The sequence below is a fragment of the Berghia stephanieae genome, chromosome 1, assembly GCF_034508935.2.
Source record: "Berghia stephanieae isolate SIO BIC M18660-M18661 chromosome 1, UCSD_Bste_1.3, whole genome shotgun sequence".
NCBI lineage: Eukaryota > Metazoa > Mollusca > Gastropoda > Nudibranchia > Aeolidiidae > Berghia > Berghia stephanieae.
Window position 1 is genome coordinate 107,631,191 of NC_088360.1, and position 25,508 is coordinate 107,656,698.

At 34.0% G+C, this 25,508-nt stretch overlaps 1 protein-coding gene across 1 annotated transcript in view; it reads right to left on the bottom strand.

Annotated features, from left to right (window-relative positions):
• LOC144962466 (neutral amino acid transporter 9-like) overlaps positions 1-22,413 on the bottom strand; it is a 26,620-nt gene extending 4,207 nt beyond the window's left edge. Inside the window, 13 exon segments of the mRNA XM_078895436.1 lie at positions 79-183; positions 2,246-2,350; positions 5,772-5,878; positions 7,224-7,328; positions 8,948-9,001; positions 9,004-9,105; positions 10,794-10,853; positions 11,634-11,795; positions 12,019-12,219; positions 13,497-13,593; positions 15,002-15,065; positions 18,084-18,163; positions 22,342-22,413. Coding sequence (XP_078751562.1) covers positions 79-183; positions 2,246-2,350; positions 5,772-5,878; positions 7,224-7,328; positions 8,948-9,001; positions 9,004-9,105; positions 10,794-10,853; positions 11,634-11,795; positions 12,019-12,219; positions 13,497-13,593; positions 15,002-15,065; positions 18,084-18,163; positions 22,342-22,383 — 1,284 coding nt within the window. The 5' untranslated portion in view covers positions 22,384-22,413.
• Positions 22,414-25,508: the final 3,095 nt, after the last annotated feature.

Genomic DNA, 25,508 nt, shown 5'->3' on the forward strand with positions numbered 1-25,508 from the left:
ACATCTGGTTCACCATCACAGTATACCCTCTTGAGACAGTGTGTCACTAAAACCTCTCTTGTAAGGAAATTTACTTACATCTGAAATACAACTTTTATCCAACGGAAACGACGCAAAGAACATGGTTCCTAAGAATATATACGTGAAGCAAACAAGGGCGTAACCAATGACCAAATCTCTAGCCTGTAGACAAGTTAGAACAAGCATTATTTCAACTAGGGTCATCTTTATCCATGTCAAGTTTTATTATGTTATTGTATAGAAATCATGTGTGCGGCTATATCGTCTTGTGGTATGAAACTCGCTTTCGGATCGGAAGGTCCAGGATCCGAGCCTCGCGCTCGGCTCATAGTTGAGTCCTTGGAGAAGGCTCTTTACTCACATCCTGTCGCCGTACTTAGGTGTAAAATGAGTACCTGGTCGTTAACAGCGTTGTCTGTGTCCAAAAAATTGTAATATCACCTAACAGACGTCATGTCCTGTCCTACATGTTAAATGTTGCTGTTGACTAGGGACCCCATGTAAAGCGCTTTGAGCACATTAATGAATATTGCGCTATATAAAGCTCAATTTAATTTAAAACTTAATTTAAAATAATAATTTTGTTGGGAATGAATTACAGTTTCTTTATCAAGCATAATTTTTAATCTGTCTACAAAAGCATTTTTTTTGTTTCAGACGGGATAAAAAAAAAGTCCTCCACAGCCAATGGAGCCGGAGTTTATCCCGTTTCTATAGCGTGAAACAGACAATAGCAATTGCTTGCTATCCCTTTGATAGGACGTGAGTCTGTCGCAAAGTACCTTCCGCCAAATCTAACAGACTCAGCCGCCCATTCATTGCTGGGTGGACAGCAGTGGGGTCAGAAAAAAAAAAAAACTCGACTGCACCAGGAATCGATAGAGCGATTGCTCTTCCAGTTTGAGATATCGGGCCCCCTTCGGACTTGATACTCTTCCAAAACTTTACACCTGTTTATTTTTTTTAATCCCCTTGATGTTAGTTTTGTGTCTGTCAACGAAGTTTTGAACTTGTCTACTCTAGTAATTCATGTACCAATAAAATGTGTATATACCAGGTATACAACAACGAAAATGTATCGTTACCCCCGAGCTATGTACGTACGCACGTATCTATAATAATATCTCGTACATATTTTTTGTGATGTTGTACTGGGAGACAGCTCAACTAACGGCCGCCTCCATTTCCGTTCTACGAGAAACGAAACAAAACGATAAATAAAAACAAAACAAACAAAATAAAAAAAAACGAATCCAAACCGCTGGCTTACTTTTATCAATGCATCGATCTCCCTACTCGTGACTGACAGGGAGGTCGTGAAAGACGTCTGTAGAAACAGTCTTGGTAATAAACTGACTGCAGTAATACATTTATTATTATTATTATTATTATTATTATTATTATTATTATTATTATTATTATTATTATTATTATTATTATTATTATTATTATTATTATTATTATTATTATTTATTATTATTATTATTATTATTATTATTATTATTATTATCATTATTACTATTATTATTATCATTATTATTATTATTATTATTATTATTATTATTATTATTATTATTATTATTATTATTATTATTATTATCATTATCATTATTATTATTATTATTATTATTATTATTATTATTATAATAATTATTATTATTATTATTATTATCATTATTATTATTATCATTATTACTATTATTATTATCATTATTAATGTTATTATTATTATTATTATTATTATTATTATTATTATTATTATTATTATTATTATTATTATTATTAATGTTATTATTATTATTATTATTATTATTATTATTATTATTATTATTATTATTAATGATAATAATAATGATAACAATAATAATAATGATGATGATGATGATGATGATGATGATGATGATGATGATGATGATGATGATGATGATGATGATGATGACGATGATGACGATGATGATGATAAGAATAATACAAAATAATAATGATGATAATAATAATGATGATAATAATGATAAGTAGAAGAAGAAGAAGAATAAATTATTGCATTTTAAAAAATCCCCACGAAGGCAGTGTGGATATAAATCAAAGAAGTGAAAAAAAAAGAATCTTAAATTTCTCTTTGTTGTCACTTCAATATCACTTTTTGACATCTGGTTCACCATCACAGTATACCCTCTTGAGACAGTGTGTCACTAAAACCTCTCTTGTAAGGAAATTTACTTACATCTGAAATACAACTTTTATCCAACGGAAACGACGCAAAGAACATGGTTCCTAAGAATATATACGTGAAGCAAACAAGGGCGTAACCAATGACCAAATCTCTAGCCTGTAGACAAGTTAGAACAAGCATTATTTCAACTAGGGTCATCTTTATCCATGTCAAGTTTTATTATGTTATTGTATAGAAATCATGTGTGCGGCTATATCGTCTTGTGGTATGAAACTCGCTTTCGGATCGGAAGGTCCAGGATCCGAGCCTCGCGCTCGGCTCATAGTTGAGTCCTTGGAGAAGACTCTTTACTCACATCCTGTCGCCGTACTTAGGTGTAAAATGAGTACCTGGTCGTTAACAGCGTTGTCTGTGTCCGAAAAATTGTAATATCACCTAACAGACGTCATGTCCTGTCCTACATGTTAAATGTTGCTGTTGACTAGGGACCCCATGTAAAGCGCTTTGAGCACATTAGTGAATATTGCGCTATATAAAGCTCAATTTAATTTAAAACTTAATTTAAAATAATAATTTTGTTGGGAATGAATTACAGTTTCTTTATCAAGCATAATTTTTAATCTGTCTACAAAAGCATTTTTTTTGTTTCAGACGGGATAAAAAAAAAGTCCTCCACAGCCAATGGAGCCGGAGTTTATCCCCGTTTCTATAGCGTGAAACAGACAATAGCAATTGCTTGCTATCCCTTTGATAGGACGTGAGTCTGTCGCAAAGTACCTTCCGCCAAATCTAACAGACTCAGCCGCCCATTCATTGCTGGGTGGACAGCAGTGGGGTCAGAAAAAAAAAAAAAAAACTCGACTGCACCAGGAATCGATAGAGCGATTGCTCTTCCAGTTTGAGATATCGGGCCCCCTTCGGACTTGATACTCTTCCAAAACTTTACACCTGTTTATTTTTTTTAATCCCCTTGATGTTAGTTTTGTGTCTGTCAACAAAGTTTTGAACTTGTCTACTCTAGTAATTCATGTACTCGAACATGAAAAAAAATTCAGAAACAAAGAACGAGCGACTGCAAAGTTAGCATTCATATTCAAATAACAAACATATGTGACCCCTCGTCTCAAAACGGTATTAAGTCGGGTTCATTAAATTGCTGAAAATTGAATTTGTAGCCAGAAATTTCAGACTTGGTGTGGAGTTTATATGCTGTAAAGAGGAGAATGAATATCATATTTTAGAATGCTAAATACCAGTAATTCATTTTGTTGACCAGTTTAACTAAAATTTGACTTTTTAGTTTCAGGTTCATACTGACATGATACCGGTTTGAGACGTTAGGTCACATTTTAAAGTCCAAACTAAACTTGATGAGTATTGAACAAAAATGTATCTAACAGTTTCAAAGAAGAACAAATAAATATTTAGCTAGAAACGTTTTTGTTAAAATGTTTTTGTCAGCCAACAGCATGAAAAAAAACCCATTTAAACGACAAAACCTGACGTATACATATATGCAGGTCTGACATCTGAACCCACTTAAGGGCCTAGTTTAACATTGTTGTAATGGACAATCTTTTGTGTCATTTTTTGAGATTTCTATTACAACAATGAGCCCATAAGGAATTGGGTTATCAGACCTGCAAATAAGTGCACGTCGGCGAAATCGAATGACTACAAATTGACGGCAGACAAATCCTCTTCATGTCTTGATTGGACAAACTTGGGCACAAAACGTTCCACGTTAAATATTTTGTTTCCTTGGAATGTGTCAGATATTTTGAATTCTTTTTTTTTTTTACAATCCAGATATTCAATTGGCTTTAAATTCATTGTATCCTTAAAACAGTAAGAGATGCATCAAACATATTTTTAAGCTTAAACTCGAGCTTTTGTATATTGTGCAATATCCACTAAACGTGCTCAATGCGCTTTACAAGGGGTCCCTGGACAACAGCAACTCTTAACATGTGGGACGAGACATGACGCCTGTTAGGCGAAAGTACATTTTTTTTTTCGGACAGAGACAACGCATAGCCGCACAAAATATATCTAGATTGAAACATCATTTATTTTATGAGAAATATATTGCATAGAGTATTGTACTGTATTGTATTGTACTACTTGGTTTTATTTCTATAATGTGTCTAATGATAGTAATGTGTGTTGTAAGATTATTGTTATAAATGTATGAATTAGTGTAACAATGCCAATGTAAAGCGCATAGAGCACGACATCGTCATGGTTATGCACTGAATAAATGCTATTTATTATCATTATTATTTAAAAGCATTGAATTTGATTTCTTTTGAGTTAAACAAAAGGTTTTTAATGGAAAAAAAAACAGATAAAACTAACATCATTTAATTCGAAAAGAAATATATCATATATTCATTTATCAACTAAATTTCAATTGTACATTTTAAAAAAAATTGTATTCCATCATTTCAACCAGTTTACTAACCAACGAATAAACGAATCATCATCAAAATTATCTGCGGATAACCGGATAATCATCGAATAATCTAGTTATAGGAATATTATAGAAACGGTCGGAAGCATGGATAATCGGTTATGAGTGGATAATTGTAACAGCTCTAATTTCAACTGTTCGTATGTCGAGTTAAACTAAAAGTTATAGTTAGAATATACATCGTTTTTTAAAAAACGCCATGTGGATCAGGCTGCCAGATGGCCATCCGAGTGACAGATAGCCATCCGAGTGACACCGAATAGTGTATATATTTTCAGTTTTAACCTTTTGTGATTTAAAAAAAAAATATTCTTTCATAATATTTTTCCTATTTTACTGTATCTTTTGTTTATCAAAACAGATGAGTTTTTCGATGGGATCAGACTGTTAGTAGTGTCTGACTAACGTGAGGTTCGATTTGGTCACTTTTTATTCGAATCTGGCCACAAGGAACTCTGGCCAACTGACAGCCCTGATGAGAATAAATGTGTTTATTAATTTGAGAGACAAAGATAGTTCCTGTTCATTCAAATTTTAAATTTACTTTTCAGAACCTGTTTTCCCCCGGTATAATATCATCTTATCCCTTATTTATCAGGGGGGCGAAGAGGCCGAGTGGTTAAGGCATTGTACTGTGACCCGAAGGTCCGGTTTCGAGCCCCGCTTAAGGCACTTTCGTTTTTGTTTTCCTTGGGCAAGATTATTAACCCCCAATTTGCTCACTTGGAAACATGGGCGATTCCTGTTGGCATCAGACATCTTATTTGATGGATTGTCTCGTGGAATGCCAAGGCGACGATGTCTTATGAAGTCGTGGCGGAAGGGCATAATTATTATTTTATCCCTTATTTATAGATAGTTCGAAGATGTCGTCACTCAGGTCTTTGTTATTGTTTTTGCCATCCATGTTTATGAGTAATGCTCACTGAACTGTATTAACCCGACTATAAACGTTCATGGATACACACAGTTGTGTGTGTTGGTCCGTTATACTTCCGGATGGCAATGTTATGAGCTTCTTAGCCAAGCGCATTCTATCTATAGGCAAATCGGAAATATTTTTCATTGTTCAAGATTTGTCATTAGATTAGGGATAAGAATTACATTATTCTCTGGGTGTCTTTGATTCCTCATAATAGTCATGAGTGCACAATGAAGGAAGAATGACATCATTGCCACACCAGTCAGGGCAGGGAATGACGTGTCGAAATCTAAAGCGAGATGAAAAATAGTATTTTTTACTATTGTGCGTGCGTGTGTGTGTGTATGTATGTGTGTGATGTGTGTGTGTGTGTGTGTGTGTGTGTATTGCTACACCAGTCAGGGCAGGGATTGACGTGTCGAAATCTAAAGCGAGATGAAAAATAGTATTTTTTGACTATTTTGTATGTGTGTGTGTGTATGTGTGTGTGATGAATGTGCATGTGTGTGTGTGTGTGTGTATTGCTACACCAGTCAGGGCAGGGATTGACGTGTCGAAATCTAAAGCGAGATGAAAAATAGTATTTTTTGACTATTTTGTATGTGTGTGTATGTGTGCGTGTGTGTGTGTGTGTGTGTGTGTGTGTGTGTGTGGGTGGGTGCGTGTGTGTGTGTGTGTTGTGTTGTGTTCGGGTGAAGTGGTGTACCCGTGTATTTATGGATCTAAATTTCTATTTGGCGTGCTTTTAGTACTCAAACTCTTAGACCACCCGTTACTGCCTACAGCTTTGTCAGCTATGTCCATTCATCAGTGCTCTCAATAAATTTTATTCATCTAGAAGCCTGTTTGAATACAATGATAAAATACAAAGTAGGCAGTCTAATCATAATATTATCTTTAGGCTTGCACACTTTCTTTCTGGGATTTTTTTTCTATCACTTGTTTTGTGTAAACATGCATTAAAAATCCATAAAGTCACGACCATGAGTCATCAATCGTGCTTAATGATCTGCACCAAAAGTGTTGACACACAGACATCCTTTTTTGTCTATCATTTCCTTTGTGAATAGTTGGCATTTTCAATTCAATTCAATAGTCCTGCCTTCATTATTCTAAACGTTAACGAATTATTTGTTTTATGAATGATTCTGTATGAAAAGGGGTGTTATAATAACATTAAATTACGTATTTCAGTCGTTTTGATTTAAGATTTTTACTCGACACACCCGTGAAAATCTAAAATTACAACTTGAGTTTATAACACAATAAATGTGCTTTAACTCTCTCCTTACCAGCCATATTCAGGGTTTTCTCAAAAACTTCACACCCAACTAACACAAAAATAGATTTTTTTATCACTCAAACGCAATAGCAGTAGGTTCTTGCGATATATAATTTCTTTCGCAAAACATATCTGCTATACAACACATTGTTCATTTTCTTTAAATTTTATTATGTACAAGAGAAATTCGAATAAGAAAAATGTTGGTTGTATCGTAACGAATATGACGAGTTTCCTATAGTTGGGAAGGAGAGGGTTAATTATCAGTGTATTCCATTTAAAGATTAGTTGAAAGTTATGGTTTAATACTTATTATTGAAGGAAAATAGGAAAAGAAACTCGGATTTCTCACTCTTAGCAAAATTGGTTGACGAAGAGTCCTCGAAATTCAAATTAAATCCCCACTTCCCGGCTTTCACCGTCACAAATACAACCAAATATGTCACAGTGATGGTACCTGTTGACGGAAAAGTGATGAAAAGATTAAAATGAATACATTACATAGAATAATATGTGATCTACCGTATCAAAGCGGTATTGTTCCAGGATGAACTCTGTGCAGGAAACTGATGTTATGACTACAAATATGGGTTAATTGGTATGACTCTCGCTTTTGGATCGGAAGGTACAGTCCTGGGTTCGAGCCTCGCTCGGCGCATAGTTGAGTCCTTGGAAAATGCTCTTTACTCATCTTCTCTCACCGTACTCGGGTGTAAAATGAGTAACTGGCCGTTAACAGCGTTGTCTCTGTCCGAAAAAGTGTAATATCGCCTAACCGGCGTCATGTCACGTCTTACATGTTAAGTTTGCTGTTTGCCAGGGACCATTGTAAAGCGTTTTGAGCACGTTTAGTGGTTATTGTGCTTTATAAAAGCTCAGTACACGTCAAACACACAAATAGGTCAGGCCCAGATAATGAGTAATTCTCACAATATTTTGACACACTGATATAGATAGAACGATGTTGACGTCACTGTGGTCTTTTTGCCATCCGCATTTATGAGTAATTCTCACTTAACGTTATTATCCAGACTATAAAAGTTCTAGGTTACTCAAAGTTGTGAGCTTCTTAGCCAAACGCATACTATCTATAGATAGCATGCGCTTGGCTAAGAAGCTCAAATCATTGCCATCCGGAAGTATAGCGGACCAACACACAAAACTGTGTATATCCATGAAAGTTTATAGTCAGGTTAATACAGTTCAGTGAGCATTACTCATAAACGCAGATGGCAAAAAACAATAACAAAGACCTGAGTGACGTCATCTTCGAACTATCTATAGATAGTTCGAAAATGACGTCACTCAAGCCTTTGTTATTGTATTTTGCCATCCGCGTTTGTGAGTGATACTCACTAAACTGTATTACCCCGACTATAAAAGTTCATGGTTACACAGAGTTTTTTGTGTTGGTCCGTCATACTTCTGGATGGCAATGTTATGAGCTTCTTAGCCAAGCGCATACTATCTATAGGAATTGCATGACCTCACGATGCATTTTTTAAAAATCATCTGTGTTAAAATTGTGAGTGATGCTCATGATCTGTAGGCTGTTTACTCCGGGTGATAATCAAGCACTTAAGGTGGTATTGGGTCTTCCAATGATTCAACTATGCGTCGCTTTAGTGTTGGCTGTTAGCATGAATTGTGAATATAGCTCAACTTAATTTTTGTATCACGTTTAGTATTATTATCATCATCCTCATCATCATCATCATCATCATCATCATCATCATTATTATTATTATTATTATTATTATTATTATTATTATTATTATTATTATTATTATTATTATTATCATTATTATAATTATCATTATCATCATCATCATCATTAATATTATTATCATCATCATCATCATATTATTATTATTATTATCATTATTATTATTATTATTATTATTATTATATTATTATTATTATTATTATTATCATTATCATTATTATTATTACCATCATTATCATTATCATTATTATTATTATTATTATTATTATTAATATTATTATCATCATCATCATCATCATCATCATCATCATCATCATCATCATCATCATCATTATATTCATTATTATTACCAAATGAGTTGAATTTGGTAAAAAATGTTGGAGACTTGAAGTTAATCAGGGGAAAATGAGAAGGATGAGAAATACAGGAACGGTTTTAGTCTCGTGCCAGGCGTTCTTGAAGCTTTCTGGGAGACCCTCCAAACCGTCTGTGTCGTTTTTGCAAACAACTGTGTGGAATAAATAAATACAATAATAAATAAAATACCCTTTATTCATAACAAGGGAAAACTGGAATAACCCCGGCGTCAGCCGCAGTGCAGCGCCGCAAATTGAGCTAGTGCGAGGTGACTTGCTTGCTCAAGGCCACACAGCGCAGTGAGTTGCGGGTGATCGCAAAGACCGTACCAATGAGCCACGTTGCTCCCTATACAAAATCAAAGGTAACAAAGATGAAGACCGAAGTCCACTCATTTCTTTTCAGACAACGTGCAGCTGTTTGCAGGTTTGATAACCTAGATTGTTATGGGCTCATTTTTTAAATGGAAATGCTCTCAAACTAAAGTAAAATATAGAGGTCTATCTTCCATTTTAAAAATGTTAAATCAATCCCAAAATTGAATCTGGTTATAAAACATGTTAATATGTGCCAATAGACAGTTAACCAGTAGATTCTTGACCAATCAAAACATGGAATTTGTGACACACCTTCACACGTGCTCGGACAAACATGGTTGTTGATAAATAATAACGTGAATGATATCGACCATCCCATCTCTCTCTCTCTCTCTCTCTCTCTCCTCTCTCTCTCTCTCCTCTCTCTCTCCCTCCCTCTCTCTCTCTCTCTCTCTCTCTCTCTCTCTCTCTCTCTCTCTCTCTCTCTGCTCATTGTTATTGATTTTATACCACCAAAGGCGTGATTAGTTATCACACGATTTTTCGCGATCACAATAATATTATAAACATTTAAATTCACATAGTTTTCTCTGTTGGTCCAATTGATCAAGCGGTAGAACAGTGGGTATTTTACTTAGACATATAACATCAATACTAATTCCTGTGTAGTTTGCTATGTCAACCAATCATTGCCTTTGTTTACAGTAAGACGACTGTCCGAGAGGCGTGGTTATCTAAGTGTCTATTGGATTGAGATTTGCAATCACAAACTTTATAGAGATAAGTAGTCCTTCCGATCCATTAGGTCCATGGAGCCGGAGTTTATCCCTGTTTCTATAGCGTGGAATGGATAATAGCAATTGCTTGCTATCTTTTGGATAGGACGCTAATCTACCGCAACGTACTTTCCGTCAGATCTCACAGACCCAGTTATCCATTCACTGCTGGGTAGACAGGGGGATCAGGAAAAAAATACCGACTGCGCCCGGGATCGATCTTGGACCCTTTGCGTGTGAAGCGAGTGCCCTACCAACTGAGCTATCGGGACCCCCTTATATAAATAATTATTTTCTTAAAATTCCAATTTGTATCAAATTCTTTTATGTGAAAAATCAATTAAATATGCGGGTATGTGGTCTAGTGGTATGACACTCGCTTTGGGATCGGAAGGTCCTGGGTTCGAGCCTCGGTCCGCGCATAATTGGTTCCTTGGAAAAGGCTTTTTACTCACATTCTCTGACCGTTCACAGGACTGAAAGCGGTGTCTCTGTCGGAAAAATCGCAACATCGTCTAACAAGCGTCATGTCTCGTTCTACATGTTACGAGTTGCTGTTGGTCAGGGACCCTTTGTAAAGCGCTTTGAGCACGTTTAGTGGATATTTCGCTATATAAAAGCTAAAGTTTTTTTTAATGACTATTCTTTTCCCCTTTTTACCCCTTCATATGTACAAGATTAAGAGATAGTAAGATTAGATGAATTTGTTAGAGACAAAAAAAATGCATAATGTACTCTATACTTACCTTCATCGAAGTAAAAAGACGAAGTCTCGGCTGAAGTTGAAGAAACATCATCAAATTTATCTGCAAAAGAAAAGCATTGTATATATATAATATATATATATATATATATATATATATATATATATATATATATATATATATATATATATAACATATATATACATATATATATATATATATATATATATATATATATATATATTTATTTATTTATATATATATACATATATTATGCCCTTCCGCCACGACATCATAAGATATCATCGCCTAGATATTCCACGAAGGAATATAGATAATTCAACAAACAAGAAGCCCTGATGTCAACAGGGATCACCCATGTTGTCCAAGTGAGCAAATTGAGGGTTAATAATCTTGACCAATGAAAATACTAAAGTGCTTGAAGACGGGTTCGAACCAGGGACCTCCCGGGTCACAGTGCAATGTCTTTAACCTCTCGGCCACTTCGCCCAACATATTATAGTATTAAAGCCTTTAATGAAAATCGAATAATTTATAATTGTACGGCGAGATCAGAGTTGTCCCTTTTACAGATTAATAATAATAATACTCGCTTTCGGATCGGAAGGTCCTGGGTTCGAGCCTCGCTCGTCACATAGTTGAGTCCTGGCTGAGAAACGATTTAACAGATGCATCCCTGTGAACTTTTCATCAAAATAAGTGTATTGGTTATATTTTCATTTTTATAAAAGTATGCATATAATAACATTTTAAAAGTGATTTCTCATTAACCAAACGACAGATTTCCTCAGGTAATAAGAGAGACGCGTGCGCAATGCTATGTTGACGTTCTCTCTGTAAGGGCATGCATGTCATACTAACCGTATATGAAAACAACAATATGGTACAATGAGCTTGACATCAGAATCCAGTAAACGATGGCACCACCCAGTAGAATCGTCAATGAAGAGAACAACGCGAACACCTCAGCGGACCTCCCTAGGTAGACTTTGACTGCGTCAGAGAACTCGGTTACCACTGTATCTGGGAAAGAAAAAGTAAAACATACTGACAAGTTGAATCATCAATGAAGAGAACAGGGTGAATAACTCAGATGATCTCCCTACAACTGCGTTAGAAAACTCGGATACCTCTGTATCTGGGAAAGAAAAAAGTAAAAAGTACTGACAAGTTGAACCATCAATGAAGAGAACAGGGTGAATACCTCAGATGATCTCCCTACGACTGCGTTAGAAAACTCGGATACCTCTGTATCTGGGAAAGAAAATAGGTAAAAAGTACTGACAAGTTGAACTATCAATGAAGAGAACAGGGTGAATATCCCAGTCGACCTCTCTAGGTAGGGTCAGAAAACTCGGATACCACTTTATCTGGAAATAAGACGTAGCAATATTGACAAGTAGAATGACCAATGAAGAGAACAGGGTGAGACTTAGGTAGACTTTAGCTGCGTCAGAAAAATCGGATACCAGTATAATGATAATGATGATGATAATAATAATAAAATAATAATAATAATAATGACAAAAATATATAATAATAATAATAATAATAATAATAATAATAATAATAATAATAATAATAAATAATAAATAATAATAATAATATAATAATAATAATAATAATAATAATAATAATAATAATAATAATAATAATATAAAATAAATAATAATATAATAATAATAATAATAATATAATAATAATAATAATAATATAATAACATATAATAGTAATAACAATAATAATAATAAATATAATAATAATAATAATAATATAATATAATAATAATAAAATAATAATAATAATAATAATAATAATAATAATAATAATATAATAATAATAATAAATAATAATAATATAATAAATAATAATAGTAATAAAATAATAATATAATAAAATAATAGTAATAACAATAATAATAGTAATAACAATAATAATAGTAATAACAATAATATAGTAATAACAATAATAATAATAATAATAATAACAATAATAATAGTAATAACAATAATAAATAATAATAAATAATAATATATAATAATAGTAATAACAATAATAATAATAAATAACAATAATAATAATAACAATAATAATAATAATAATAATAATAATAATAATAATAATAATAATAATAAATAATAATAATAATAATAATAATGATAATAATAATAATAATAATAATAATAATAATAATAATAATAATAATAAATAATAATAATAATAATAATAATAATATAATAATAATAAAATAATAATAATAATAAATAATAATAATAATAATAATAATAATAAATAATAAATAATAATAATAATAATAATAATAATAAAATAATATAATAATAATAATAATAATAATAATAATAATAATAATAATAATAATAATAATAATAATAAAATAATATATAATAATAATAATAACAATAAATAATAATAATAATAATAATATATAATAATAATAATAATAATAATAATAATAATAATAATAATAATAATAAAATAATAATAATAATAATAATAATAATAATAATAATAATAATAATAATAATAATAATAATAATAATAATAAAAATATAATATATAATAATAACAAAAAGAAGAAGAAAGAAGAAGAAGAAGAAGAATGATAATAATAATAATAATAATAATAATAATAATAATAATAATAATAATAATAATAATAATAGTAATAATAATAATAGTAATAATAATAATAATAATACAAACCTTTGATATATCGACCAGCAGTGAGGACTCGATACGATGTGTAAGCCATCAAGCCAGCCAGCAACACCAATAACACAATTCCCGTAGCAAACCCAGACTGGAAGGAAATACAATATTCACATACAGATACAATACGTCATAAGCTCTATAGATAGTATGCACTTGGCTAAGAAGTTCACAACATTGCCATCCGGAAGTGTAACTGCTCAACACACAAAACTGTGTGTAATAATGATCGTATATAGTCTGGTTAATACAGTTTAGTGAGAAATACTCATAAACTCGGATGGCAAAAAAAAAAAAAATTAAGTGACGCCAGCTTCGAACTATCTATAGATAGATCGAAGTTGGCGTCACTCCGGCCTTTGTTATTGTATTTTGCCATCCGCGTTTATGAGTAATTCTAACTAAACTGTATTAACCAGACATAAATGTTTAAGGTTACACATAGTTTTGTGTGTTGGTCCGTTATATTTTAGGATGGCATTGTTGTGACCTTCTTAGCCAAGCGTTCACTATCTATAAATAGAAAGAAGTTGACGTCACTTGGGTATTTGTTATTGTTTTTTGCCCTCCGTGTTTATGAGCAATTCTCCTTAAACTGTACTATCCAGACTCTTAACGTTTAAGGTTATACATGGCGTGCGCTTGGTTAAGAAGCTCACAACATTGCCATCCGGAAGTATAACGGACCAACACACACAATAATGTGTAACCTTTATCGTTTATAGTCTGGATACTACAGTTTAGTGAGAATTACTCATCGACATGTATATCAAAAAGCAAAAGCAAAGACATGAGTGACGTCAACTTCGTTCTATCTATACTGCCCTACTCCGAAAGAACAAGTATTAAAATTTTAGACAGAAACACGTCCTTCAAAATTCTATCGATTAAAACTAATCTAATCTTGGCAAAAGCTCTCAAACCTGGGACTTGTAAAATCAATAACAAAGGAAAGAATGTTGTCGTTCAAAAGAAAATTAGTGTAAATTTAGAAGGAAAAAAAATGTTTTACTCTTTTCTTGAGCACTATTGTTTCTTCTTCAGTGCAGCTATGTGGTCTGGTGGTATAACAATTGTTTTCGGATCGGAATGTCCATGGTTCAAGCCTCATCGGCGCATAGTTGAGTCCTTGGAAAAGGCTCTTTACACACATTCTCTCACCGTACCCAGGTGAAAAAAACGAGTACCTGGCCTTTAACATCGTTGCCTCTCTGTCCGAAAAAAATTGTAATATCGCCTAAGAGGCGTCATGTCCCGTCCTAGATGTTAAATGTTGCTGTTGGCCAGGGATCCCTTGTAAAGCGCTTTGAGCACGTTTAGTGGATATTGCTCTATATAAAAGCTCAAGTTTAAGATGAATAAAGCGGATTTTTTCATTTTCCAGGTTTCAAGTTAGGGTTTTTGTTTTCTTTAGAAAGGTGATTGATGAAATAGCCTACAATTAACTTGTTTTTTTCTATCTTGGATGTTAAACTCAAGCTTGTCATGTTAAAGCTAACCTGATATATGGCCCAAGGCATTGTCAGCAGGGACGTCCCCATCATGGCGATCCATATAGAAAATCTGAAAATTTGAAGTAACTGCAATAATTCCTGATCAATATAATAAACTCGGACATCAATATTCTATAGAAAGGATCCAAAAAGAGAGAAAATATACTTAAAAGAAAAAAAAAGGGGGGGGGGAGAGAAGGCGGGGGGAGGGCGGGGACTATATCCTTTGCAACGCTAAGTAGAAATATAGAAAGAAACATTTTTAAAAAGTGTCGGAGCCAGGATTCGAATACACAGCGTCGCGATCTCGACATGCCTTCTAAGACAGACGACTTTACCCATTCGGCCACAACAATATTTACCACAATGTTGTGGTAAATATTAATATCTATTTAAAATAATAATTCGCTCCACTGCTACAGTGTCGAGCACTATTCGTACCATATGTGTATCCAACACGATTCAATATATATATATATATATATATATATATATATATATATATATATATATATATATATATATATATATATAGTGTCCTGCTATCCCTCAACTGAATTATTGTTGGGTAATTTTATATTTTTATTGGTATTTTATTAACTTTACTCATTTCTATGTGCATTTATTGCATCTAAAGACAGCACAAATCCTCGACATTTTGACAGTTTGTTGTGTTGACTCGGCCACAATCAGCTAAAGTTTCCAATGGAAACAACGCGATCGGAAGTTACAATGGTCTCATTTCAAGGGAAGCAACCGTAGATGATACATGCGTGACGTCATCGGCATACTCTCTATAGCCGATTTCACATGCAAAACAACACCAAGAAGAATGAAAGACTAAAATTGTCTACAAAGAGATAAGCAAGTGTTCTATAAATAATTAACCAGTAGATTTTTGACCAATCAAAACATGGAATTTGTGACACACCTTCACGCGTGCTCGGACAAACATAGTTGGTTGTTTATAAACAATAACGTGAATGAAATCGACTTCTCTCTGATCCTTGTTATTGTTTTCATACCGCCATATGGGTGACTAGTTATCACACGATTTTCTCGATCATATTATAAACGTTTAAATTTACACAGTTTTCTGTGTTGGTTCTTTTGATCAAGCGATAGAACAGTGGATAGACACATGCCATCGATAGTAAAACGTGTGTAGTTTGCTATGATTACCAATCACTGCCATTGTTTACATTATGATGACTATCCTGGGGTAGTATTCAATAGTCGGATGTCACGTCGCCAAGCAACGGCGGCCATCATGGTTCTAAACAAAGAAATCCGGTACTTTTTATATTTCATGTTGGCTAAAACTTTTCATATGTCGTGTGATCAGAATGTATAAGAGTCAAAACATGACCAGATTTATAATGTTTTTCTCCTCTGGATACACTTTTATGCTTGTCGGAGAAATATTTCATAAGGGCGTCCGCCATTGTTCCGATGGTTTAGAGCCAGTTACTAAGTTACCATGCGTCATTATGAGGGAAGTGACGTCATGACTGTTGAAGCCTATTGCTATCGTCTGTTTCACTTTCACGTTATAGAAACCGGGATAAACACCGACTCCAAGGACCCAATGGCTCTGAAGGGCTGCTTACTATCACCGTTATCATCTGTCGTGAGTAATAAAAGTCCAATGATCTTTATTCCTTGGACAAAGACAAAATGTAATCGTAATCCATGGCCATGATAATATCAGGCTTATGTCTTATTATTATAGATAGTTCGAAGATGACGTCAGTCAAGCCTTTGTTGTTATATTTTGCCATCCGCGTTTGTGAGTTATTCTCACTGAACTGTATTAACCAGACTATAAAAGTTCATGGTTACACAGAGTTTTGTGTGTTCGTCCGTTATAGATAGTATGCAGATGACGTCACTCAGGCCTTTGTTGTTGTTTTTGCCATCCGCGTTTGTGAGTTGTTCTCACTAAACTGTATTAACCAGACTATAAAAGTTCATGGTTACACAGAGTTTGTGTGCTGGTCCGTTATACTTCCGGATGGCATGTTGTGAACTCCTGCCAAGCGCATTCTATCTATACTAAACTATAGATAGAATGCGCTTGGCCAAGGAGTTCACAACATTGCCATCCGGAAGTATAACGGACCAACACACAAAATCTGTGTAACCATGAGCTTTTATAGTCTGGTTAATACAGTTTAGTGAGAACAACTCACAAACGCGGATGGCAAAAACAATAACAAAGGCCTGAATGACGTCATCTTCGAACTATCTATAGATAGTTTGCGCTTGGCTAAGAAGCTCATAACATTGCCATCCGGAAGTATAATGGACCAACACACAAAACTGTGTGCATCCATGAACGTTTATGGTCTGGTTAATACAGTTCAGTGAGCATTACTCATAAACGCGGATGGCAAAAAACAATAACAAAGACCTGAGTGACGTCATCTTCGAACTATCTATACGATTCTTTCATCTCTTTGTATTTATTAAACGAATTATTTTTATCGTGCCCAATAACACAACGAGCTTGCGAGTATGTGTTATTGCATGACAAATATATAACGAAAGAAATAAAAGAATACGTTTATTCCACCCCTACGAGTAAGATTATTAAACATTTTGTAACCAAATGGCATGGCATTCTATACACCATAATTTGTATCTTTCTCCTTCTGCCTGAATAAACATTTGACTCAAAACTAAAAACATTGGATTTGTATTCATGCGCACCAATATAGATAGTATGCGCTTGGCCAAGGAGTTCACAACATTGCCATCCGGAAGTATAACGGACCAACACACAAACTCTGTGTAACCATGAACGTTTATAGTCAGGTTAATACAGTTTAGTGAGAACAACTCACAAACGCGGATGGCAAAAACAATAACAAAGGCCTAAGTGACGTCATCTTCGAACTGTCTATATTATTCATAACTGCCAATCAGCTGTCTTTTACACCTAATTTCACACCAATAAAATGTGCGAATATATTCTGCAATCGTTGAATAAAATGGTTATTCAACGCGTTCAACGCATTATTCAACGATTACGTATTTACTAAGAAATGATAGGGTTTTCCAACGAGAGGGCTGGAATAATACTCACATTGTAACAAGACTGCTCTGTGTTTCCACAGTATCAGCTTTGTCATTTGTATTAGCCGTGACGTCACCAACACTAGAATGCTGAAATATCGATGAAAATAATAATAATAATAATAATAATAATAATAATAATAATAATAATAATAATAATAATGATGATGATGATGATGATGATGATGATGATGATGATGATGATGATGATGTGGTGGTGGTAATAATAATAATAATAATAATAATAATAATAATAATAATAATAATAATAATAATAATAATAAAATTAAAATAATAATAATAATAATAATAATAATAATAATAATAATAATAATAATAATAATAATAATAATAATAATAATAATATAATAATAATAATAATAATAATAGTAATAATAATAATATAATAATAATAATAATATATAATAATAATAATAATAATAGTATTAGTAGTAGTAGTAGTAGTAGTAGTTGTTGTTGTTGTTGTTGTTGTAGTAGTAGTAGTAGTAGTAGTAGTAGTAGTAGTAGTAGTAGTAATAATAATAAAAGACTTATAGAAGAGCACACCATATCCTCTATCTTGGGGCTCTACATCAATACAAAACAATATCAAAGAAAGTACATGACATCGAAAAAGAAATGTTTTCAATGATTTCTTCAACACAGATAATCATTTGGATTCCCGGATGCTCTGTGGAATGGTATTCCATACAAACGGACCAAAATGAGAAAAGGACCTTGTTCCAGCCTTTGTACGAATACGTGGGATAGCCAAACGGGTGGTGTCATTGGAGGAACGCAAAGATCGGGTTGTCGAATATTTCTTTAGGAGTTCTGTGAGGAAGGGAGGGGCAGTGTTTTCCAGACATCGATAAACTAGGACACATTCTTTGAATAATTATTTGACCCTTTTCTCAACAATGTAATCTTCCAAGGAGAGGTGTGGCAGTGGCAAACCTCCGCTGTAGAAAGACCAATCTGACAGCATTATTTTGGACAACCGGCTACTGTTGAGCTTATTTTCCGAGGCACCACACAACAGAGCATTACAGTAATCCAGCTTTGAAAATAAAAGCATTTTTTAAAAAAAAATTGCCATTAAAAGTACCAAATTGGCATCCATCGGTGACGTTTCGTCGGAGATTTCCTGGGCAAGGTTTTAATCATCCCTACTTATGACTATAGATAACTTGAATTCATTGAATAATTCAACAAATGCTTAGTTATGAAATATCTAAGAAAATTACATTGAGGGCTGGAATAAAGGCATTTTTCATGGGTTTTAATTTATTAAATTCATTTGTTTGTTTGTTGTTTTTTTTTTTTTTTTTTGGTGTTTTTTTTTTTTGTCGCGGAATAACTCCCTCGCACGCTCGTGGGGTTTTGGCGCGATAAAAATAACTCATTTAATAAATCCAAACCCTTGAATCCTTTAACAAATAAAAAATAAATGGGGGGAAACTACATCACATTTATTCGCTACAGACATCATTTTATAATATTACAGTATTGAGGACAATAAACATGCAAACACTCTATTTTAGAGCTCAATGGGTTCTATGAGTGAACGAAACTCACAATTGTACATCAGGCATCAAAATACTAAGTCACAACACTGAATTTGCATGCTCGTGTTAATAGTGTCCATATTATTTATTATTTATTGATCACCAAAGGACTGAATTTGGTAGCGAAAGCAATCATTCAAAACAACTTTTTCAGAAAAAATGGGAGCGATATCTATTCATGTTTTCGTCCAACCGAATCATCAATCACGTGATTTGTTGCTCTCCAACGATTGGACATTTCTGAACAAATGGAAACGCGCTGCTTTGTTTATGAAAGTTGTAAACATACCCATGTGTCAAGCTGAACACAATGACAATCGTAATGTTAGATAGTTCAAAATCTGTGAACACTTTTCACTATGTAGGCCACTTTGAGCACATTTTGCAATGTGACCAATGACCTCGAGCACATGGAAAGTTGATTTTGATCATGGCCATTTATCTTACACCAGTGCTTGCGCGTCATCTTTGTTGACTTAGTGATGGTATGCGTTTAGGTAAAATTCTCACAACATCCCCTTGCAGGATATAACGTACCAACACACAAAACTATGTGTAATCGTAAACACGTTTAGTCTGATTGATAGAATTCAGTGAGAACTAATCATTAAAATGGCTGTCTAAAAAAACAATAACAAAGAGCTGAGTCACATCAATTGGATTCAATAGTCTGATGTCACGTGGCCCAGCAACGGCGGCCATCGTGGTTCTAAACAAAGAAAATCGGTACTTTTTCCTCTTCATGCTGGCTAAAACTTTTCATATGTCTTGTGATCAGAATGTGTAAAAATCAAAATATGATCAGTTTTATAATTTTTTCTCCCCTCTTTTTTATTCTCGTCGGAGACATATTTCATGAGGGCGTCCGCCATTGTTCCGATAGTTTAGAGCCAGTTACTAAGTACCATGCGTCATTTCGAGGGAAGTGACGTTACGACTGTTGAAGCGTATTTCATTCCTTCTTTAAGAAATACGTGTTTTTATAACCTACCGACTATAATCGAGATTTTTTGGGATGCATTTTTTTTCTCTTGTAATGTTTTTTCTGTTTTGTCTGTGCCTCGCATAGATAGTTCGAAGATGACATCACTCAGGTCTTTGTTATTGTTTTTTTTTTTTGCCATCCGCGTTTATGAGTAATGTTCACTGAACTGTATTAACCAGACCATAAACGTTCATGGATACACACAGTTTTGTGTGTTAGTCCGTTATACTTCCGGATGGCAATGTTATGAGCTTCTTAGCCAAACGCATACTATCTATAGATAGAATGCGCTTGGCCAAGGAGTTCACAACATTGCCATCCGGAAGTATAACGGACCAACACACAAACTCTGTGTAACCATGAACTTTTATAGTCTGGTTAATACAGTTTAGTGAGAACAACTCACAAATGCGGATGGCAAAAACAATAACAAAGGCCTGAGTGACGTCATCTGCATACTATCTATAGATAGTTCGAAGATGACGTCACTCAGGTCTTTGTTATTGTTTTTTTTGCCATCCGCGTTTATGAGTAATGCTCACTGAACTGTATTAACCAGACTATAAACGTTCATGGTTACACAGAGTTTGTGTGTTGGTCCGTTATACTTCCGGATGGCAATGTTATGAGCTTCTTAGCCAAACGCATACTATCTATACATAAATAGTATGCCCTTGTCTAAGAAGCTCACAACATTGCCATCCGGAAGTATGACTGACCATCACACAAAATTATGTGTAACCTTGAACGTTTATAGTCTGGTTAATACAGTTTAGTGAGAATTACTCATAAACGCGAATGGAAAAAAGCAATAACAAAGACCTGAACGACGTCAACTGCATACTATCTATAAGGGTCTTTGTTGGTGGGTTTTTTTGTTTTTTTTTTTTTGGTTTTTTTATTTTTTGTAATTTTGTTGGGTTTTTTTTTTTTTTTGCCAGCCATGTTTATGAATATTTCTCACTAAAATGTATTAACCAGACCATAAACGTTCAATGTACACATAGTATTACATGTATTGGTCCGTTATATTTCCGGATGGCAATGTTGTGAGTTTCTTAGCCAAGCGAGTGACATCAGTTTCATTCCTTCAATGAGAAATACGTGTATTTGTAACTATTTTGGGATGTTTTTTCTTCTCTTGTATTGTTCTTTCTGCTTTGTCTGTAACTGGTCAATATAGATAGAACGTTGTTGACGTCACTCAGGTCTTTGTTATTGTTTTTGCCCACCGCGTTTATGAGTAATTCTCACTGAACTGTATTAACCTGCCGATAAACGTTCATGGTTACACACAGTTTTGTGTGTTGGTCCGTTATACTTCCGGATGGCAATGTTATGAGCTTCTTAGCCAAGCGCATACTATCTATAGTCTAGTTGATACATTGCCAATCAGAAGTATAACGGACCAACATACAAAACTGTGCAACATTGAACTTTTATAATCGCTTTAATACAGTTAAGTGAGAATTACTCATAAACATGGATGGCAAAAAACAATAACAAAGACCTGAGTGATGTCAACTTCGTTTTATCTATTGTTGCTTGAAGCTCGAAGGAGTAAATAGCAATAGCTAAATTGAATGACAGATTCAATTTAATTTACGAATACGGATGATATGGACGTTTCGGGTTTCCCCTTTGCCAACATGAATAAATTAATACATTTTGCAAAGGAGATTGGCAGTCGTTCACATGACTGGTAATATAATTACCTTTTCTCTTCTAAAGTCACATAATCTTGCTAAATAACTCATCCTAGCTCTTTGCGTTATTCCCCTTGCTCTAACAGAAACTTGGCATCAAAGTGAAAAATGAATAATAACTACTTGAATTAAATACCCCTGAAAAGTCCATGTTACATTTCATTGGCTGGTTATAAGAAATATTTGTGACTCGTATTCTCAAATCGGTATCATATCGGTTGGGTTATTTAGATGCTAAAAAAATGTATGTTATAATAAAAATGATTAAAACGTGTCTTAATTTTGTTTGTTATACCGAAGACAATAGTTCTTGTATCTTATAGCGACATAACGAAAAATCTGAAATTTCTTGTCATTTTAACTTTAAAATATTATCACCGTTTTATGCCGCTGCCTCACCCTAACTTCATACTGTTAGGAAAAGGCTGGTCATATCATATTTATATAATTTGTTATTTGGTCATGTGAAACGTGTTTTCTTTCGTACTGTGGAAAAAAAAAACCATATTATTTTTTAATTTAGCCAGAAAACTCGTCCTTCAAATATCGATCGATTTAAATGATCCTCATCTTGGCCACACAAAAAACCCTCTAAAACCTGGGACTTCGCTAGGGGGGGGGGGTCATTTAATTGGATCGATATTTGAAGGACGAGTTTTCTGGCCAAATTTTAAAATAATATGGGTTTTACCAGAGTGTGGCTATATTGATTAAACTGTCGTGCTTGAGCGCGTCAAGTGCCAAGTTCTCGTGTGTTCATTGAGAGGCAGAAACTTGAAAAGTCTTTAAAATATCACAGTTGATTATGACATTAATAATGTCTGGTTTATGCTAAGCTAAGATATATAAAAAATGAATAGAAAAAAGCAATACAAAATGGTTTTTTTGTGGGTTTTTTTAAATTTTATATTTTTGTTTGTTTGTTTATTTTCGTTTGCTTGTTTGTCAGTTTGTTTGCTTGGACTGAAATGATATGTGATATATTATCTTGTCACAGTGTGGTATGCTGTACGGGTCGTGGCTACGTGGGGGGGGGGGGGGAGTTGTTGTTCGGTTTTGTTTTGTTCTTGTTTTTTTTTTTGGGGGGGGGGAGGGGAGGGGGGTGTGAGTTTGGTTGAGTTTTTTTTTCTGTCTTCTTGAATTACACGGTTATTTGTCTTGAACGAAGAAATGTAATAATAATCTAATAATAATAATAATAATAATAATAATAATAATAATAATAATAATAATAATAATAATAATAATAATAATAATAATAATAATAATAAATAATAACAATAATAATAGTTGTTGTTCGGTTTTGTTTTGTTCTTGTTTTTTTTTGTTTGGGGGAGGGGAGGGGGGTGTGAGTTTGGTTGAGTTTTTTTTCTGTCTTCTTAAATTACACGGTTATTTGTCTTGAACGAAGAAATGTAATAATAATCTAATAATAATAATAATAATAATAACAATAATAATAATAATAATATAATAATAATAATAATAAAATAATAATAATAATAATAATAATAATAATAAAAAATGATGATAATAATAATAATAATAATAATAATAATAATAATAATAATAATAATAATAATAATAATAATAATAATAATAATAATAATAATAATAATAATAATAATAATAATGATGATGATAATAATAATAATAACAATAATAATAATTGTTGTTCGGTTTTGTTTTGTTCTTGTTTTTTTGTTTGGGGGAGGGGAGGGGGGTGTGAGTTTGGTTGAGTTTTTTTCTGTCTTCTTAAATGACACGGTTATTTGTCTTGAACGAAGAAATGTAATAATAATCTAATAATAATAATAATAATAATAATAATAATAATAATAATAATAATAATAATAATAATAATAATAATAATAATAATAATGATGATGATGGAGCATCTCATTTCCTCCTAATTTCCTTTGACCCCAACCTAGCCCCCCCCCCCCCCCTCCCCGCCTCCATTTTTTTTCCCTTTAAACGTTTGTTAAACTCCACTTGCTTTACCCCTTACTAAGCAAGTAAGTCCATACCTAACCACCCTCTAGCCCCCCCCCCCCCCTTTTTTTTTTTTTAAATTTATTTATTTATTTATTTATTTTTTAATATTAATATCACCACAAGAGGGGAAATATCCCTCTACGAATTTATTTACACCTCTTCTTCTCTCTCCTTCTCTTTCTCTTTCCGGGCCTCCATGGCGGTTCACCCCAACGTAGTTGTGGTGAAACTATCCGCAGAGGATATTAAGTTCAATGGGCCTCATCCACCAAATACGGTTGAGGTTTTCTTAAAAGGACCTGAAACGAACCAGGCCAACCATCTTAAGACTGGCCCTCAATAACATGGGGGTCAGTATGGACAATATTGCGGGAGTCTACCGTTTCATGGACGCCCGCAAATACTACGTCACCTTCCAGGAAGGAAGGGAGTCAGAGGTAGAGAAACTGCACGGCGTAGTGCACCCCCACCCAACCCTAAAAATAAACCTCCACATCAGGGATGTAAACAAATCCCTGGTGTCGGGGGTATGGAAATGGGTGGCTCCCTCAGTCAAGGAAGGCGGCCTCACCAGGGCCCTCGCCCCCTTCGCTAAGCCCGGCACCATCGTTGTCGGCAAACCCAGACGGGACGAGCTGGACTCGTACACGTTCCGTCTGGAGAAGACAGATGGGGTAGAAATACCCCACTATCTAAAATTTGAGGTAGGTGGCGCCTTCCACCACGTAAAAGTGCACATTCCTGGACGTGTACCGGCATGCTCCACATGCTACACTGTGGGGCACCCCTTCTACTTGTACCCTACTAGAGCACGGTACACACCAGGAGTGATTTCGGCACGAGATCCCACTATCCCTCCTCCTATTCCATCTTCATCTCCACCTACTGTTTCTGTCACGCCTTCCGGCAACCCCCTGCCGGACGCACCATCCCAATCCCAGGAACCTTGGAACCAGGTGGTGAAAAAGGGAAAGAAACACTCCAACAAACAAAAAAACAACAACAACACACCAATTACACCACAACCCACAAGCTACACCACTAAGCCACAGACACCAAACACAAACCCACAAAACAACACTCCAAAAGATACCAACACAACAAAAACTGCACCGAGTAAACAATCAGAACAGGAACCACACAACTCCCCATACACACCAAAACGAATGTCATCCATG